This window comes from Herpailurus yagouaroundi, unplaced genomic scaffold (genome assembly GCF_014898765.1).
Source record: "Herpailurus yagouaroundi ecotype Mexico unplaced genomic scaffold, PumYag 198, whole genome shotgun sequence".
NCBI classification, from domain to species: Eukaryota; Metazoa; Chordata; class Mammalia; order Carnivora; family Felidae; genus Herpailurus; species Herpailurus yagouaroundi.
This window is the reverse complement of record NW_024412429.1, coordinates 14,498,908-14,520,404: the sequence shown is the minus strand read 5'-3', so window position 1 is coordinate 14,520,404 and position 21,497 is coordinate 14,498,908. Positions and strand designations below refer to the sequence as shown.

The window sequence follows — 21,497 nt, the reverse complement described above, 5'->3', positions numbered from 1 at the left end:
GTCTAGAAACTGTTGAGGAAATTCACTACGCCATGGGGAGATGGAGTTTCAAAACTGTAGAAGTGTTTGTAAGCGATACTTTGGGGACTGGTTACAAGTACTTTGGAAATCCTAGGCACATAACTCAAGCTCCCACGTACCATGAATCAGGTCTGCGAGGGTGACAGGTAAAAGTGTTTATTCACTGGTGCCTCAGATGAAATGATTCACCTCACATGTGTTAGCAGATTTATTTCCAGGGGGTGGTTTCTTTACCATGGAGCAGACATGGATTTTGTTTTTCCTTTTGAAAAATAACCTCTGGCTTTTAAAGCATGCACCGTAGTATTTTCATTGGCAGAGAGCTAACGTGTGACAGCATCAGAGTATAAAACAGGACATTATTTTTGGACAGTTCTGAATTACAGAGACTGTGGTACTAGCTAAAAATGGAGGGAGGGGCAACTGAAAACATGTTTATGAAGTGCTTAACATTTGCTTAGATGTAGCCCATGGTCTGGGAACTCTGGGAAATCACGTGTCCAAAAGGAAGATGATTTAAGCTTTCACAGGGCTCGCTAATTTCAGTCTGAGGGACAGTTTCTCCTGAGAAGAATGAAGAGTATCTGATGCAGTGGCCCAAATCTTGTAGGCAATACATAGTAGCGCATGAGATTGTGAATTTGATTTTGACAGTAGTGCATGAGATTCTGAATTCGACTTGGAAACTAAAAAGCTTTGGAAATGGTTCATATCAAACCTGGAAATGAAAAGTTTGGAAGTGTCACCTTCAAGTGGACGAAACAACAGACTGGATGTTAAATGACTTGAATTTTAGCCTTTCGTTAACTAATGAGCTTTGTGAGAGTAGGCAAGCCTTCAGTTTCCTTAGGTGGAACCTTAGAGACAGCATTTTCCAGACAGTTTTTTTTTTTAACAGCCGTTTTTTTTCTTTCAAACAAAAGCTTATACCTAAGTCTAATACGTAAAAGAGCTAAAGACAGAACCATCCCCTTGGAAACTGCCAAGAGGGGAGCCCAGGGCTGTGGCCAGAAATACTGTGGCCACCAACTCCCCTGGAGCTATCCCCTTACTTCTACCAAACAGCATGAGAAGTCATTAGGAAACTTTGGAGAGATAAGAGCTGAAGTCTCTTGAGTTCTGATTTTTTATGATTGAACATGGAAATCTGTCCTGCTTGATAGGACACCACCAGGAGCAACAAGGAATTAAAACAGGGATGGATTCACACCTAAAGACTTCTTTGCGGGGCACCTGGGTGGCTCAGTCGGTTAAGTGTCTGACTTCAGCTCAGGTCATGATCTTGTGGTCCGTGAGTTCAAGCCCCGCATCGGGCTCTGTGCTGACAGCTCAGACCCTGGAGCCTGCCTCGGATTCTGTGTCTCCCTCTCTCTCTATCTCTCCTCCACTCACACACTCTTTCTCTCTGTCTCTCAAAAATGAATAAATGTTAAAAAAAAAATTAAAGACTTCTTTGGAAAAAACAGTTGAGGTTATTTTACCATAACCTCTGATGTTAGGAGAGGGTTTGTGGGACAATTTGGACATTAGCTTTAAGCTCAAAATACATTTTGAAAGCTCTACCTTTCCATCTCCTTGAGGCACCTTGCTTTCGTGAGCCCACAGCAGGTTGTACTTTGCAATGCACCTTCACAGGTGTTGTCTCCAGTGCACATGTGTGTGAAAGCCCTCACTGCCCCCTACTGTCCTGGAGACAGCAGTTCTGTGGGGGAGGAGCCCATATCTTTCAAAGGTTTCTTTCCCATCAAGAAAAGGGAAGAGAGTAAATGACCTCTGTCTGAATCTTGATATAAATTAAGTTTTCACAGTGGTAGCCTTGAACCTTTAGACAGGAAGTCTTGACAAAACTCTCTCTCCTCCTGGTCAGGAACAACTTAGTCCCATGCATGGAAAGACTTGCAAATTTATATGCTGTTCATTTTATGGCCAAGACTAGACGTCCATGATTCTTTATGTAACACAGCTTACATGCTCTAAACCACATTCCCTTGTTTTCTCCTCTTGCAACGTAAGGCCGTGGGGAGAGAAGGGAAACAGACTGATTTGGGGACAGAAGTGGTTTCTTTTTTATTTATTTATTTATTTATTTATTTATTTAACGTTTATTTATTATTTTTGGGACAGAGAGAGACAGAGCATGAACGGGGGAGGGGCAGAGAGAGAGGGAGACACAGAATCGGAAACAGGCTCCAGGCTCTGAGCCATCAGCCCAGAGCCCGACGCGGGGCTCGAACTCACGGACCACGAGATCGTGACCTGGCTGAAGTCGGACGCTTAACCGACTGCGCCACCCAGGCGCCCCAGAAGTGGTTTCTTAAAAGCGACAGAGAACAGATCAGCTTAACAAGTCATTATGAATTAAGTCCCAACTTTTTAGGTTTTGGAAGGAAACTGGAAATATTCATCAATGTTGTACTTGATCTCTGTATCATCCCCCAACATAAAGCACAGTGGTAATTTTATTAAGACAGGAATAAGTTTAAAAATGGGAGAGGAGCTGACACTGACATATGAAAGAGAAATACAAATTTGAGGGAAATACTGTGTTGCTTAAAAAACTCATAATATGTAAGGCTAGGGTGAGGTATTTGTATTTATTACTAGATGCAGAAATTTATTTTCCTAGCATTCTATTTCCTTAAAAGGAGGTAAAACCAGCTACATGACAACTGCTCCTATTTACAAATGACAGTTCCTTCATATTTTGATTTCTAACTTTATTTTGGTCCCTAAATTAACATTTTTTAGTGTTTCTTTCTGTTCTGCTCCTCTGACCTAGCCTGGAAATTTTGAAGAACATTTCTTTCTTTTGTTTTCCACTCTAAGAAGGCTTTAACATTTTCTTTCCTTAAACTCAAAATATAAAAATAATGATATTTTTTAAATGCACATATTAATGAAATTCTCATTTGCAATGAGATAACATTGTCACAATTAAAACTCATAATTCAAAGCAATTTAACTTTCATTTTTTTCAAGTTGTTTATGTTAGAAATTACCTATCATTTATCACATATGGAAGACTTACAAATTTGTAGACTGTGTGTTTTATGGCTTAGACTGAGGCATCCGCAACTTATTACTCACAAACACAATTCTTGACAATTACACGTTAGTCCAGAACTCATAGAGCCTCACAGAGCACTCATCCAATGCGCCAAGTGCATGACTTGAAATACACGTCACCTTAGAGGTGTGGAGAGTTAAGGCAGCTTCCAAAAGCTGTTTTGTTCTCCATCCATAGTCTGTGGTCTGTGACAATTTGATGTTCATAAGCTCATATTGAATGTTTTGTTATTCAATGTGCCCTTTAAGAATGAAGAAAAGCAAGTCTCACTAAATATATGTAAGCCAGATAAAAGCAAATATAACCAAATATGTTTGACAGCAAACAAATATAGCACAACAAAATTTCAGTACTCTTATCTGTTTTGGTGTTTTAATCCTGAAACAATTCAGAAATAAGTTTTATCAGGCAAATAAAATCATATATGATTTCTAGAACACAGCATAGTATAAATAAGAAATATAAGTATAATCGTCAACACTACGTAACAATGTATTTGTGATGTCTTATGCAGAATCTACAATAAAATTCCTTTCCTTTTCCAAGATTATTTTTTATATTATATCCATAAGCTGATCTTTTAAAGACATGTATACATTATTTCAAATATTAGTCTTCCAATATAAAGTGTGCTATAACCCAGCAAGCTAATTCTTAAGCACATACTTATGTGTTAGGCACTGTTCTTGGCTTGTATGTGTTTTATTTCATTCAATGTTTACAACAACCTTATGAAGTAGGGATTCTTATTACTGTAATTTGATGTATGAAGAATTTAGGACATTAATAATGTAACTTGTTGAAGGTCAACAGATAGTGATGATGAGGATAAGATTTGAACCCAGGCAGTCTGACTTCTGAAACACCATATTAAATCACTACCCTTTACTTCATGGATTCAGGCCAGAGCTAGATGATCTCTTTAGGAGTAATAAAGGGAAAAAAAATTTTTTTTAGGAGTAATAAAGGAAAAAAATATATACAATTTTATTGAAATAGCTCCCTCCTCTAGAACTCTATTTCCTCCATCTGAAATAGTTAAGGCTTAAAAATGAAAGGGAAGGAGTCAGATAGGACTTTCCCTAACAAAGAATCATCATCTGTGAAGCAATTTTGATATTTATAAAAACTACTTTAAAACCTTCCAAATTACTGAAATGTCTGATGGTTTTCTGGAAATGAAGTTTAGTAGAGGGGACAGAGCTTTCTCAACACCATGGCTACCAGTGAAGTTTAATACATTTCATCTTCTATTTTGGCCATAATGACTGAATATTATGCCACCATATCATAACAATAACCTCAATGGATGTCAGGAAACTGTAGTAATCATACACAAGAAGATGGTACAAGCATTTGGGCATTTCTTCAGAGTTCTGAAATAAGCAGGGAGATCCAGAAGATCCACTCATAAATTGGATCTTAAGGGACCCCAAAATTTACAGTTCTATGGAAAGTTCCATTAAGTCTAGCATCCCCTGGGGAGTCTCATGTGCTTAAATCTTAGGACTCTGGGTCCTGCTGAGTTTCTTGTTTGAAGGCACTCTGAGAATTTGGAACTGGAGCAGGTGCTTTGAGGTGTCTGAATCATGGAAATTTAGCACTAGACAGGACTCTGGGAATCAGTTTGGCTAACTCTCCATCATTTTGCCAATGAAGAAACCAAAAAGCAGAAATGAAACATTTGTATGAGGTCACAGAACCTGTCAGTGATAAAATCACAAAGGAAAGCAGGTTCTCTGGCTTTTAGTTGACTGACTTAGACTTCATACTCTGTCCTGTATCAGGAGTCTGAAGTTGCGAGTGCCACACTGACTCATGGTTTTGTGGCTCTGTGAATGAATGATCAACACTCTGTGACATACCATATAACTAAAGCACAACATCGAATATGATGTACAGTACTGCTAGATACTGTCTTAACAGTCTCGCACCTTCTGGAACACTGGAGAACATTCTTTATGGTTAAACAAATACATACCCATAATCTTATTTTTACCCACATCTTTAAGAAGCATGGATGGAAAAAAACAGGATATAAAGTAAGTTTTCATTCTTTACCTTACTATCAACTTAAGTGCAGGTTCTGGGGAAATATTCTATTTCCAGTGATGGTCTCCAGTAATCCCTACTTGTAAAGGAGGAAAAGGAGACAGACTGAGAAGTTTCTATGACACCAAGAATGAACATGTGTATCCATTCCAGTTAGGACCCAGCTCAGGGGAGTGTCATACAGAGAAAGCCACATACCAGGAGCAGCTGCAGCAACAGCACCAGCAAAAGCAACATGTGTTGTTGGGCCTCTGGTTTCCAGGCGCTTGGGACACAGCAGGTGTTCCTTCATTTTGTGACTGCTGTCTTTTTCGCATTTCAGCTGCTTCAGTACCCAACTGGCTGAAAGAAGAGAGAAGACATTAAGGTATGAAATACGTAAGAGAAAGAGAAGTTGCCTATGCTGAAGGGAACATAATTTAATTAGGGGGAGCAGATAAATTAAGGAAAGATAAAAACAGGGCGTCTGGGTGGCTCAGTTGATTAAGCATCTGACTCTTGGTTTCGGCTCAGGTCACATCTCATGGTTTGTGAGTTCAAGCCCCGCATCAGGCTTTGCGCTGGAGCCTGGCATGGAGAAAGCTTGAGATTCTCTCTCTCCCTCTCTGTCTCTGCCCGTCCCCTGCTCGTGCTTGCTCTCTCTCTCTCTCTCAAAATAAATGAATAAACTCAAAAAAAAAAAAAAGAAAAGAAAAGGTAAAAGTGAATAAGCTTTAGCAGTCAAAAATTCCCAAGAAAACATTTTTAAGAGAATATCTTAAACACTTTTTGGGACAAACTTCTACCCACTGTTGTCTGCTACACAAAATTATTGTCACAATGTTGCCACATAATCAAAATCAACTGGTAAGGTAAATATGATAAAGTTTGAAAATTTAACTTCTTTTTTTACTAAAGAATGATTTCATCTGCTTCCCTTCCTGAACACCTTTAAATGATTGTGGCAGGTGTACATAACTTGTTTCTCCACTGATGTTTACAGTAAGGTTAACTGAGCTTTCCAAATCAGGTTGCGGGGTTTCTAACTATCTAACATTGTGAGGAAGATCAAGTTTGTTTTTGGTCTTCTCTCAGCTTCTTCTAAAACACTGAATCTGGGGGCGGGCGCCTGGGTGGCTCAGTTGGTCAGGCAGTTAAGCATCCGACTTCAGCTCAGGTCATGATCTCACAGTCAGTGAGTTGGAGCCCTGCATCGGGCTCTCTGCTGTCAATACAGAGCCTGCTTTAGATGCTCTGTCTTCCTCTCTCTCTGACCCTCCCGTGCTTGCGCTCTCTCAAAATAAATAAACTTAAAAAAAAAACAAAAAAACCAGAACACTGCATCTCCTTTCCTTTTTGATACATCTGACTCACCCTGTGGGGGCCTAATCTTGATAATATTGGCAAAGTGCCTTTTTCTCTGTTAGGAGTCCATGTTGCAAAGGCAACACCACCCTTTCCTCCACCACCTAGATTTGTGTTCAGTCAGTAGAGAACTGTGGAAAGATGAAAAGTCCTCAAATCCAGGGAAATTACTTTGGTGGAATGTATATATCATGTCAAATGAGAAAAACATCAGGATACAGGATGCACACTACCTGTGACCTTACAGAGCAGGCCAAATTGCTTGTCACCTATTAATAAGACCAATCCTGACCTAGCACTTTGTTGAGTATAAAAAAATAAAAAAAATAAAGCTTTGTTTTAGTAGAATAATATCAAATATAGCATGAACTCATAGAAAAAGAAAAGATGCATGATGTTATTCATAATATGCAGTGTATGTAAATCATATACATACAATGTCATGTGTGACTGACAGCAATACTTATTAAAACCATAATGTACTTTATTTTGGCATTGTGAGCTTATGCATTCAAAATTATGTTTTCATGCATTGATTTTTTTTAAATTGGAGAATAAAATACATATTAAGAATGTTTTTCTATGTTCATGTAAGGGGTGGAGCTAAAAAATTTTCATGGGTCAATGCTTATGTATTCTTTTTTTTTTTTCAACGTCTTTTATTTATTTTTGGGACAGAGAGAGACAGAGCATGAACGGGGGAGGGGCAGAGAGAGAGGGAGACACAGAATCGGAAACAGGCTCCAGGCTCCGAGCCATCAGCCCAGAGCCTGACGCGGGGCTCGAACTCACGGACCGCGAGATCGTGACCTGGCTGAAGTCGGACGTTTAACCGACTGCGCCACCCAGGCGCCCCAATGCTTATGTATTCTTATAGCATTTCCAGTTAAACGGTTAACAGGTATATAATCTACTTCGGTCAGAAGAGAACAAAGTCAGAGGGAAGGAATGAAATATAAGAAGCAATTAAGTACTGAAATTGATAAACTCTGATGTTGAACTTATTGACTATCTCAAGTAAAAAAAAACCCATGTTTCTCTGTTTAGAATAGTCAAGAACTAAATTTAAGACTATATAAACTAGGGACATGGAAGGGTTGCTCTTCCCTCCACTAACACTGTTTTTATATGTGTAATAATGTCCCCAAATTGTCCAGTCTAAGAGTCCTTTTATAATACTCTCTGGGCCTATCAGCACCTGTGACACAGCGACGACTCCATCCTCTTTGGAATGCTTTCTTCTCTTGCCTTCCTGGGTACCACACTCACCTGTTGGCTTTCTTTTTTTTTTTTTAATTTTTTTTAACGTTTACTTATTATTGAGAGACAGAGACACAGAGTGTAAGCAGGGGAGGGGCAGAAAGAGGGGGAGACACAGAATCTGAAATAGGCTCCAGGCTCTGAGCCGTCAGCACAGAGCCCAACGCGGGGCTCGAACTCACAAACTGTGAGATCATGACCTGAGCCGAAGTCGGTCACCCAACCAACTGAGCACCCTTCACCTGTTTGCTTTCTATCTTACTAGTCACTTCTCAGTCTATTTTGTTAATTCCTTTTCATCTCCCTCACCTCCAAATTTTGGTTGGCCACAGTATTCGGTCCCTAGAACTCTTCTCTGTCATTTTTTGGGATGAACTTTTACAGGATCTACCTGTTTCCAGTTCAGAATTCTCAAATTTACAAGTCCAGTAAAGATGACTTTCCTGAATTCAGGACTCATATATCCAACTACCTACCTGATGTCTCCACTTGGTTTTCTCAGCTTGCCATCTCAGTCACAACATGTTCCAATCTGACGCCTTCCTCCCCCACCAACCTGTTCCTCCCACAATTCTCCCACTTTCAGTAAATGAAAAGATTTATCTTTCTAATTATTCAGACCAAGAGTGGGGGGGAACTTGTGGAATCATCCTGGACTCCTCTCTTTCATTCAGACCCCCACATCAGCAGATCAGCAAATGTAAGCCCTCTTCACTGTTCCCTTCCACCCACCCCTCTTCTGTTTTTACTACTCCTCATCTTTTCTCTTCCTATTCCAATCCATTCTAGTCTCAACACAGCAGCCAAAGTGAGTCTTTTAAAACGTAAGTAGATGATTTCAGCAAGGGTTCTTCCACCTGAATCCACTCTAAATCTTTCAGTGCTTCCCATTTTACTCAGAGTAAAAGCCAGCATTTTTGCAATCTGGTCCTTCATCACTTCTCTGAGTGAATGTCCTTTTCTCTCCTCCTCACTCACTCTGTTTAACCACAATGGCCTCCTTGCTGCCCCTCAACCATGCCTGGTACAATCCTGTGTCAGGGCCTTTGCATTGGCTGTTCTGCACTCAGTGCTTAACTTCATCCTTACTCATACATTACGTTTTCAGGGGAACTTTCCTTGCTCTTTATTTAAAATTACACCTCCCTTACTCCACCCCCAGCATGACCTATCCACCCTTGTTTGTCTAACTAACTAGAAAATAACTTCCAGAAAGGTAGAGATTTTTGTCTGTTTTGTTCGTTGTTGTAACAATGCCTGGCACACAGTAGATAACAGAGAAATGTTTGTTGAGTGGTGAATTTTACAAGCAATTTCATTAGTGACAAGAAAAAGACAACAACTCTATCACATCCAACACTGAAAATTATTCATTTCCTAGCCAATGCAAAAAATAAGAAAAAGCAAATAAGGATTGGAAAAGAAACCACAAGTATTAATATTTACAAGTGACATGGTTGTCTACAAAGAAATTCCAAGAGATTCAACAAAGTTATTAGAGATAGTTCAAGAAGAATACCAGGTTAAGCTTCAAAAATCAATATACTTCGATTACACCACCAATAACTAAATATAATATATCAAAGAAAGAAAGGCAACCTGCAAATGAGTTAAAAAATGAAAAAGCAACTGGTAGTATTTTTAACAAAAGTTGTATAAGAACTTTATGAAAATATTATAAAGCCTTATCAAAAAACATAAAATAAACCTGGATACAGAGATAGGTTATTTTCTCAAGCAGGAAAATGGAATATCTTCAAAATGTTAATTGTCCCAAATTATTCTATAAATTCAATGAATGTAATACAAATTCTAATTTAATCATTCATTCATAGAACTCAACATAGGGACTCTGAAATTTATGTGGAAGAATAAAGAGCTGAAAACGACCAAGCTATTTCTGAAAACAAGAACAAGTGGGGGTATCATATTAGTAATATAAATCAATAATAATTATGACAATATGTCATTAGCATGGGAATACATAAGTAGACCAGGAGAATGGAATGTGTACACAGCTGAGACACAGACTCAGGCATATTTGCAATCGTGGCTTCCATGATTAAAGGATGCTTCCATCACCATTCAGCAAAAAATTCAGTATGTGGTGTTGATACACTTAGATTTACATATGAAAAACAATTACATTTCTAAGCTAGAGCACACACACACAAATAAACTTCAGATGAATAGGTGTCACACACAAAGATAAAACTATGACAAGAAAATATCAAAAATAGCTTTTATAGTTTTCAGGCCAGAAAAGGATTTCTTAGAAGACCAAGCAAAAAGGAAAACATTATTTTTGATATAGTCTAATTTATCAAAAACCTTTGAAGAAATAAGGATAACATAAGTAGAGTTAAAAATGAGAACCAGACTAGAGGATACAAAGGATTACTGTCTGTAATATGTAAGTAACATGTCACAATTGAAAAATACTAATAACCTAAGAGAAAAATGGGCAAAGGAGATGTGCCGGCAGTTTACAGAAGAGGAAAATATAAAGATCCTGAATTAGATTAACAAATGCTCAAAAGCAGTAATCAGAGAAATTCGAATAAAATTTCAATGATTCCCTAATCAATTTTCCCACAGTTAAAAAGTCACAGGGCACCAATTTTGAGAGAAGATGTGGTAAACAGAAGCTCTCATACAATCATGTTGAAGAATAATATCGGCTACAGAGCTAACAAATTCTAGTCTCACGTGAATACACTGGAGAAACTTTCACACACACATATGAAGGCATTAATTACAGTATTTTTGGTACCTTAAATGGGAAACATTCATTTTCATCTTTTCAGGAGTGAATAAAAATGGCAATCTCCTTATATGATGATCTGTAAAACCACACTTAAAATGAACAACTTAGATCTATATGATTCAACAGGGAGATCGTAAAATAACACTGAATGGAAAAAATACCTGCAAAGTATTAACATATTATTATTATGTATTATTATTAATATAACTATTATTGACACAATAGTAACATATTATTAGCATATTTATTAATATTAACATAATTTCCATAAGTATAGAAAGCAATACCTTTTATTTTTTTCTGGGTAACATATATAGTAAAGTAATAAAAGTATGAACTAGATCCATGACTTTGCATGGGAATGTGATTGGAAAAGAAGAGGTTTTTAATTTTATCTGATTATTTATTTTACAAAGATGTGAAGCAATAACAAAATAATAATATTTGTCTAACTGGAGTATTGTGCAAAAGAGTATTTATTTTATTATCTCTTGCACTTATCTATACCTGTTTTCTTCAGAAACACCCCCCACACATACACACATAAACACAATACATCTTTATACCAGAGGTCCTTACCTACATCTTATCCCAAATTTACATTTAATTTAATTTAATTCTTAATTTTCTCACTGTTAAACATTTAATTTTGGAAAATTCAGAGAGAAATGCCATGTTGGGTGCAATGTTGTGATTTAAAACCACTGAAAAGAGGTTCAAATATTATGTTAGATTTGCACAGCCTTTCACTGTCTTCTAAGTCCTTTGGTTCATTAGGAAAAAAAAAATCACAGGTGAATGCCTTCTTTGTGCTTTTCTGAGGTAATTGTGTGTGTTGTGTCATAAACATTTTCCTTCCGGCAAAAATAAATTTCCTACTCACTGATTTCTCTTGTGTAAGCACCCGTACTATTTGGAGCAGGTGGCTTCTATTTTTTCTGACCGGTCTGTATGTGTCCCTGAATACCAGCAGTTCGGTATTTATATTCAGTATTATATCAACTGTGTTCAGAGTCTGAACTTCTCCTGGGCTGCCTGGCATACAGCTATATATAAGAAAAACAGTCTGTTGTCATATTTTGCTACATAGCTGCATTGTTCAAAGAATTACACCACAGAGAAGGGGAAGAAAAACGATCTAGAGACCTACTTAGTGACAGGGCTCTCTCTGGGTGAACAGGCAAATAGTGACCACTCACGTCCTGGAACCCTCTCATCTACTTCCTGTGGGCCCTTCTAAACTGCGGTGCTTAAGAGAATTCCCTGGGGTTTATCTGTACATACAGAAGGGATAATCTGCATAACTGTTACATTTTTCTTTTCTAGAGTTCGCTGATTCTAGTTTTTGGGGTTTTTTTTAATGCTTATATATTTTTGAGAGACAGAGCATGAGCATGAGCAGGGGAGGGGCAGAGAGAGAGGCAGACACAGCATCTGAACCGGTCTCCAGGCTCTGAGCTGTCAGCACAGAGCCCGGACGTGGGGCTTGAACTCAGGAATGGCGAGATCATGACCAGAGCCGAAGTCAGAGGCTGAGCCACCCAGGCCCCCCGGCTGATTCTAGTTTTAAGCAAAACAAATTTTCTTAATAGCATTAAGGAAAAAAGGGAAGAAAAAGTTTTGGACAGGGAGCATAACCAAGGATGAAAACTCTCAAATACTTTTGAATATCTGGAGGCCATTTTTTTTTTTCCTCCACTCGACCTCCCAGGGACTGTCAAGAAACCATTTAATTTCACAGGGTAGAGGAAAATGAGGTGGGGGAAATTGGTTTCTCCTTTGCAGGGAAGCACATACCTGTGCTTGAAATTGGGACTTGAGACTGAGCTGTGAGGCCCTGGAGGGCTGGGAGCATGTACAGTGGCAGCCCAGACTGCTCCTCTCACAGTGGCCACCTCGGAAAACACTTCATTTAGTTCTTAGAGGTTCTGGGAAAGCTGTTATGAATAAAGATTAACTTTGAACATCACGCTCATGCTCCCTCAAAGCTTAGGCAAATTTGCTAGCAAGGAAAACCCATAAATCTGAGGTAGTGATGAAGGAAGGCTTTTTGAAGTTGTTGTTGGGCATTACTTGTATCTTCTAAAAACAAGGAAGGGGGCGCCCAGGTGGTTCAGTTAGTTAAATGTCCGACTTCGGGGGCGCCTGGGTGGCGCAGTCGGTTAAGCGTCCGACTTCAGCCAGGTCACGATCTCGCGGTCCGTGAGTTTGAGCCCCGCGTCAGGCTCTGGGCTGATGGCTCAGAGCCTGGAGCCTGTTTCCGATTCTGTGTCTCCCTCTCTCTTTGCCCCTCCCCCATTCATGCTCTGTCTCTCTCTGTCCCAAAAATAAATAAATGTTGAAAAAAAAAAAATGTCCGACTTCGGCTCAGGTCACGATCTCTCAGTTCAAGGGTTTGAGACCCGTGTCAGGCTCTGTGCCGACAGCTCAGAGGCTGCTTTAGATTCTGTGTCTCCCTGTCTCTCTGCCACTCCCCTGCTCAAGCTCTGTCTCTCTCTCTCTCGAAAATAAATACACATTAAAAAATTTTATAAAACTATAACAAAATAAATAAAAAATAAATAAAAACAAGGAGGAAATTCTGATCTCATTTCCTCCTGATCACAGTTTTACTTCATGTTGCTTTTTCCCTTTTCCAGGATCACATGCAGTGATCAAAACCATTTTTACAAAACCAAGTAAAACTCAATGAGTGGACTACATCCGACTATAAAAGCTTCTGCACAGCAATAGAAATAATCACCAAAATGAAAAGGCAACCTACAAAATGGGAGAAAATATTTGCAAACCATATATCTGATAAGGAGTTAATTTCCAAAATATATAAAGATCTCATATAACTGAATAACAAAAAATAACAACCCAATAAAAAAATGGGCAGAGGAACTGAATAGGCATTTTTCCTAAGAAGAGATTCATTTGAATGCCAGCAGGTACATGAAAAGATACTCAACATCACTAATTATCAGGGAAATGTAATCTTAACCACAATGAGGTATCACCTCACAACTGTTAGACTGTCTATTAACAAAAGGACAAGAAAATAACAACTATTGTTGGATGTGGAGAAAAGGGAACACTCATGTACTGTAGGTGGGAACGTAACTGGTTTAGCCACTATGGAAAACAGTGTGGAGGTTCCTCAAGAAATTAAAAATAGAATTACCATATGATCCAGCAATCTCCCTTCTGAGTATATGTCCAAAGCAAATAAAAAAAGGATATAGGAAAGATATATGAACTCCCATGGTCACTGTAGTTGCATTATTCACACTAGCCAAGATATGGAAACAATCTATGTGTCAACAAATGAATGGATAAAGGAGCTGTGGTTTATATATAAAATGGAATGTTATTCAGCCATGAGAAAGAAGGAAATCCTGCCATTTGCAACAACATGGATGGACCTCAAGGGCAACATAAGTGAGACAAGGCAGACAGAGAAAGACAAATATTGTATTCTATCACTTGTATGTGGAATCTAAAAAGCTGAACTTGTAGAAACACCGTAGAGTGGTGGTTCAGGGGCTGAGGCTGGAGGGACAGGGGAGATGCTAGTCAAAGATAAAACCTGCAGTTAGAAGATGAATAAAATCTGGAGGCTACCGTGTTGTGCTAACAGTTAACAACACTGTATTATATACTTTAAAGTCGCTAAGACACTAGACCTTAAATATTCTCACCATATAAAAGAAATGATAATTATGTGACATGATGGAGGTGATAGCTAATGCCATGGTGCTAATCATAGTACAGTATGTAAATATATCAAACCAACACTTGTACACTTTAAAATTACACAATGTATATACACCAATTATAGCTCAATGGAAAAAAAAATCTTTACAATTTGAGCAATGAACAAAATAAAACAAGATGGAATTTAAAAGGTAAATATAAGGATACGAACTTGGATATAGAAAAACTTTGTAAGACTAGGAGGGAAGAAACATGGCTTAAAAGGAGCTTATGAAAAATTCCAGGTGATTTCAACTGGACAATAAATTCGGTATTAATCAACAGTACTATGTAAACAAAACAGTTAATGAAAACTTAGAATGTATTAACAGAAACATACTTTCTAAAACAAGCTGGTGACAGGTCTTCTCTGGGCTGGTTAAATGGTTATGTTTAATTCTGATCAACACAAGAAAGAAATTGAAATATGCTCAGAAGACTAGAAAGAGGACAAAAATAAAAACCCTCATAAATGTCTCAAAGAATACTACTTTTAGAGCAAAGGTGTTTGCTCTAATGAAGAAAAGACCATCAGAATCACACTTTTCGAATATCCGAAGTGACGTCATGTGGGAAAGAATATAGATCTGCTTTGTAAGATCCCAAATGTTAGAAGATGGACTGACGAATACGAGCAATTCAGAGACTCTTGCTTCCATATATGGAAAGTCTGTCTGATGGTCAGATGAGACCTTCATTTACTTGTGAGGTTAGTATCAAGCCAAGTATTCTTCAGCATTCAAATGGAGGCTGGAGAACCCTTTGAAAGAGGTTGCTTTACAGAGGCTTCAATTTTACCTGGATGGTTAGACAGAAGATATCTTAATTATGAGATTATTGTTCCTGAAATGGGCTGCCCATGCTAACTACTCTCTTCAAAATACATTTGGGAAAGAGGGGAGCCCTTGTTGTTATCAATTTCTACACTCTCATAGATCCTACTGTCCGTGAGCATTGATTAATATTATATTATATTAATATTATTCTTCATCTTTTTAATTTATATATTGTTTCCCTTTAGAATTGTAAAACTCTTAAGAGGAAAGAGAAAAAAATATCTCATATATATTGGTCTCCCGGGAATCTAGCGGTAATTTCTATCCATAGTACATGCAAAATATTGCATATTTTGATGGTGAATATGGGAGACTCCTCAGATTAAAAAAATATTTTTCCCAAAGCAGAGATTTCACATTTTTACATACAATTCGTATACCTCTAAGACATACTGTCATGCTTGAACAGTGCTCTTTATCCTTTCACATAGTATCCCTTCGGGATCGACAATAATAGAATAGTATATCATTATTACTGTAAAGGTCAAACAGATTGACTATGTAAAATAACTTGGAACAAATTTTTATACATATAGCCAGCACTCAATAAGTGACAGATACTCTCAAGATAATACTGGAGAGGGCTGTTCCAGTGTTGCCAGAGAGCTGGTGTGGTATGATGTTTTCAGGCTACAGATGTTGACGATTTCCATCACTATCTTCTTGCTGAGAGATCATTTCTTACAGGGTGGGTGGTAAAGTTTTTGTATCCATTGGGTAGAATCTTCCTATCTCAGGGATCTGCATAAAGGCTTACTCAGTGAAGAAAGAAGACAAATAGTCTAGTTTTCCATTTCACCATTAACACTGTAATTTTTATCACATGTAAATGAACGGAGTCTCAAGTGACTCAGAGTCCCCACAATCAACTCCTTATCCAACAATCAAACTTCATTATAATTGCAGCCATCTTCTCATGTTTAGTGAAAGCATTCAGATTTGCCATATAGTTGTTGATTCAGTGTTTAGCCCCAAAAAGGTATTTGCTAAATAAGCCAAAGTTATGAGGCCTTCTTTAGCACTGGGGTGGACAAGGAAGCAATTCAACATGGACAGACATTTATTCCTGGTTGTGATGTATTTTCCCCATGAAGGAAAACAACTCACTCTTCAATTTAAAATTTCTGATAACCACTCTGCTTCAGCTAAGCCTACATTTATTTGTGTAATGGAGCAAGCTTTCAAAGTCATTTCTCGTCTCATGACATGTTTATCTAAAAGGAGTTGCATCCAAACTAGTTTTTGCCTTTTTGCGGGGGGGGGAGTGGGGGTACCGGGCTAATTTTTAGCATGCTGTTTTCAAAAACACCGTTTTTATGATTACATTAAAACTACGAAGAACTCAAGAAATAATGTCTGTGCACTCAGAATGAATAATGCTAAGAATGTGATTCTGGTGCATACTTGGAATGGTTAGGTCTGAGTCCATCAGTGAATATGTCCATGTGTTTCTTTTCCTAGGTGATATATAAAGCTTGCTAAAATGTCACTATGTTGAGGCTGCAGTTCTCTCTTCACGTTGGTAATATTTGCATGCATATTTATAAGTATATAAATATGTAAGACTAAAATATAATTACTGCTGTGTCTTCCTCTACCTTTAAAGTATAGAAGCAGATCAGAGTCAGGGCCTCTTTTTGCTCTGGCTCATGTGCACTCACTGGACGCATGTGAAAGCATTATTTAACAGGGCTGTTTGATAAGGGCACCGTGGACAGTTTGCTGCTAGTTTCTGTCCTCAGAGCATTCTGCCGTTTTATTCCACAGAACATCACAATTTCTCTTATGATTCTGCTCTTCTACCAACTTTCCACTTTTCAGTTCTCACGTTAAGAGTTAAAACTCAGGGGGCTCCTGGGTGGCTCAGTTGGTTAAGCATACGACTTCAGCTCAGGTCACGGTTTCGCGGTCCGTGAGTTCGAGCCCCACGTCGGGCTCCGTGCTGACAGCTCGGAGCCTGGAGCCTGCTTCGGATTCTGTGTCTCCCTTGCTCTCTGCCCCTCTCCACTCACACTCTGTCTCTCTCTTTCTCTCAAAAATAAATAAACATTAAAAAAAATTTAAAAGAGTTAGAACTCAGGCCTTTGCCATTCACAGTGTGGTGCATGGACCAGCAGAACCACATCCCCTGGGAGGTCTTTAGAAATGAGGATCTCAGGCTCCACCTCAGACTCACTGGATCTGATTTTGCATTTTAACAAGATTCCTTGGTTATCTGCATAACTAGCAAAGTCTGAGAAACACTGGCTCAGGCCACACTAAGTTGTGAACATGGGGCATTGTGACTGGCATGTAAAGGAGCTATGTCCACGAGTCAGAAAGACGTGGTACGTTCTAGTTAACTACCAAGTGGGAGGAAAGAATCACAAAGAGCTTGTTGAAGTTCTACCCCTTTGGTGCTCACCTCGCTTATGCCCTCTGCCTTCTACCTCCTTGGGGCAGAAATAAGCACTCCCCTCTCAGTGCTGACACAGTACTGTGAACCTACCCCTCTGACTTGTAATTTGTGCCCAAGTCTGGTACATTACTGGACTCTGACACCCTCAAGAGTCTCATTCCCTTCAGGTGTCACTAGCCCCTCGCAGAGGAGCTTCCTAAACTTGGCCGTCTTTGCCCGACCAGCCTACGGGAAAGTACCTAGTGTAGCTCAGATTTCATACTGTTTTATAGTTTTGCCTTTTGTGAGTTTTTCCTACGGGAGTATGAGCTCTTTGAGGGCAGAGGCCAGGCCATTCATCTTAGTAATTTCGAAACACACGAAACAGTAATTATGTGTCTCAATTAAGCTCCCACCAAGAACTGAAATTTTGTGAGCGGGAGAAAGTTATTCCAACCACAGAGAACCATCTCTTTCTTTTGGTCAGAGGAGAAAAGTTAATGTAAGGAGGAGAAATGTCTCATAAAGTTTATCCCCTTTTTTTTTCCTTCTTAAAATGTTGGTGTCTACTAATGTTTGTGTGTTATGGAATCTAATATAAGCCAGTATTTAACTTTACACACAAATTTAAAAATTAATTATTTCAATGTTAACATCATCAGAATGATATGTGGTGAAAAGCACCATGTCTTCCAGGAACTGCATCACATATGAATAAGCTTGAGAACCAGGGAGCTCAGTCAGCGTGTGTCAAGTAAGTGACACAAGACAAGGAGAAGGTGTCCTTCTAGCATAGGTGAGCAGACAGGTTCCCCAACATAAACCAGATTTGCTCTGTTAAGGTGAAGAGGAAGGTCATTCAATTACCTGGCAATATCAGAAAGCTAAAATACCAATACAGTAAAGTAGAGCCTTAAAAAAAACTCCACTCTTTACCTGACGTATTCAGGCTTGGCTTTAGTTTAGAACAACAGCATCAGCTTAGGGTGAATGTTTTAGAAATGGAACTAAATCTTTGCCCTAAACACCACATGGTGACAAGGAGAATCCTTCGCATGGTTCTATTACTTTCATCATGCCATTCTAGAAAATTCCACCAATTAATATGGAATCATCATGTGTTGGCTTAGGGAAGTAAAGACAGCACTTTAATGTATGTGACATATTCATTTTGAGAATCATTGAACTGCTTTCCAGAGAGCAGATATACTTATTATTTCAATTCAGATAAAAAAGCAAGTTAACATAAGAAAAAAAAAGACAAACTGTAAACAGGGAAAAAAGGTCAGTAGAGAAAACAAAACCACAACATTTGAAAAAGGGTACGCCAGAGACCGTTTCTCCTAACTGTAATTATTCAAATGATTATTTGAGATAGTTCCACAAACAGGGATAATTGCTATGGAAATTCAATACAGATCAATGTCTATATAAACACATTAAATGGGAACAAAGGGATTAATATTATGTGCCAGCATCTCCAGAAGACAGCTACAACGCAAAATATACCCCATCCACATTTGTGTTTAATGTAATATCCCTATAGGCTACTCAAATCTTTTTTCTACAACCAAGCCAGTGTAGGTTGCCTCTGATTCTCTCTTGCATTTCCCAATACTTTCTATATTGTATAACAGCTTAACTCTGCCACCTCTTCAGATATATTCAGAATATGAGGTAATATCCTATCTATTCTTTCCAAAGTTACATTCAGTATATTGTCTCACACTAATAGACATCTAAACAAAGAACATTTAAAGACACAATATAGGGGCACCCGAGTGGCTCAGCTGGTTAAGCATCGACTCCTGGTTTCCACTCAGGTCATGATCTCATGGTTCATGAGTTTGAGTCTCACCTTGAGTTGCCGCTGACATTATACAGCCTACATGGGATTCTCTCTCTCTCTCTCTCTCTCTCTCTCTCTCTCTGCCTCTCCCCGACTCATGCTCTCTCTCAAAATAAATAAATAAAACTTAAAAAAAAAAAGACACAATCTAGTAACCAGGAAATGTTCAAAAGCCCGTGTGTTTTCTACTCTGCCTTTAATGTAACCATTTTCAGCAAACTGGTCCCATTATAAAGTTCATACCACCTCAATCTTCTTGTTTTGTTTTTTTATAAAGTCTTTTTAACATTTATTTATTCTTGAGAGGGACAGAGAGTCAGAGCGCGAGCATAATCCGAAGCAGGTTCCAGGCTCTGAGAACCTGTCAGCACAGGGAGAGAGAGCACAGGGAGAGCTGTCAGCACAGAGCCCCATGTGGGGCTCGAACTCGGGAACGGTGAGATCATGACCTGAGCCGAAGTCAGACACTCGACCAACTGAGCCACCCAGGTGCCCTGGTTTTGTTTTTTTTAACAAATACACCAAACTCCAGGAAGTACACGAGTGATGGAATCAATTCAGTCAGCACCGTTCACTCACACAGCAGAACATTCTTACTCATTCCAGGAAGAGTGAGTAGCAGCTACTAGAAAAGCTAAGCATGGTGAAGGAATACATGCTCTTCTGAAGCTCTTGACACAGCTCCTTCCAATCTCCCACTAAGTACCCCCTGAAATATAGAAAAGAGATAAGAACGAAAGTGATTGGTTTTACTTTTAGGGGGACAGGAGAGGTGGGGAAGCATAATTATTCTCCATCCTCATATATTCACAGAAGAGCACTGGTAATGAAAGGAACTCCATTCATTTGGTTTTAGCTAAGAATAACTCGGGGGAGAAGCAGATGTTAGCAGTAATATCCAGAACATAATCAAGTAAAATGGCCATGGTAGATACCTACTTCCATGTTTTAGGGTTGTTGTGCAGGTATTAAATGAGAACTCTCTCTGTACAAAGAAATATATGCATGTACCTATATATGGTACTGTGTGTGCATACTTATACATGTATGCATATGTATGTTTACACACAGGTATGTATATATCACGTGTATGGCATACATGTGGTTTATATGGTTTGTGTGCGTATGTAGCGTGGAGAGAGAGAGAAACGAACCACAATCTTTGGCACCTAATAAGTACTCAATTATTATTAGCTGTTCTCACTGTCATCATAATTTCTACTTCATGTCTGATCCTTTCCCATGCCACTAATCCTCTGGATTAGAAGAGTGACTCACACTATTGGTAGCGAAGGACTAGGGTACCGTTGTTTTATTTTTTGGTTTGTAACGTTCCAATCAGCCATGGAGCAGTACTTTGGTCAAATACAATAAAAATAAATAATAAGATGGAGAAAAGATGAAATACAAAACACCAATTAGTTTTTACTATTAGATTTAATAGACATAAAAATCACTCTGTCAAATTTGCTGTAAACATTTGTAAAAGCTTACTCTCGATTTCATTATTTAGCTTGTTATGGACCGATAAGAAAGGTTTTCACACACAATCACACATCGAGTAGCAATGTTCGAACACTTAACTGTCTGTACCCGATGTCAGAATTAGCATTGTCAGGGAGTATATACTCTACGGCAGTAGCTGAAAATTCAGATTACTGCTCTCTTACTGTATGAGCAAGTTACCTAACTGTTTTGAGCTCTAGGTCACACAACTATGAAATCAATAACATTACCTAGTAATTTACCAAAAGGTGTCAGATTAAATGAAAAGATCTTTGTAATAAGCAAAGTGCTGGGCACACGGTGAGCATTCAATTTACAGTACTTGAACTGATTTGTATGCTTTTGTATCCTTTCTATACGAATGTTTTGAAGATAAGGGAACTGCCAAATTATTATATGTATCTTCAGCATCTAAGGCAGTGCTCGACTGTCACTAGCTGCTCAGGTAATACTGATGATAATGATTCGTCGTGTAGGAACAGAAAATATTAGTATACTTAGGAGTGTGAAAAGTAGAAGCAATTCACATACTGTTGGGAAAAAAATGCTCCTACACTGCTCTATTCCATACAATTCATAAGGCATTAAAATACTAAAAAAAACAAAACAAAACACACATTTCAGGTCTCAGCAAAAGTCAGCCTCATGAAACAGGGCTTCTGACATTGTGTTACTGACTT

The 21,497-nt window shown here is 38.5% G+C and overlaps 1 protein-coding gene across 1 annotated transcript in view; it reads right to left on the bottom strand.

Annotated features, from left to right (window-relative positions):
• RGS17 (regulator of G protein signaling 17) overlaps positions 1 to 5,581 on the bottom strand; it is a 34,031-nt gene extending 28,450 nt beyond the window's left edge. Inside the window, exon 1 of the mRNA XM_040448840.1 lies at positions 5,339 to 5,581. Coding sequence (XP_040304774.1) covers positions 5,339 to 5,457 — 119 coding nt within the window. The 5' untranslated portion in view covers positions 5,458 to 5,581. The remainder of the gene's footprint in view (positions 1 to 5,338) is intronic.
• Between the last annotated feature and the right edge of the window lie 15,916 nt (positions 5,582 to 21,497).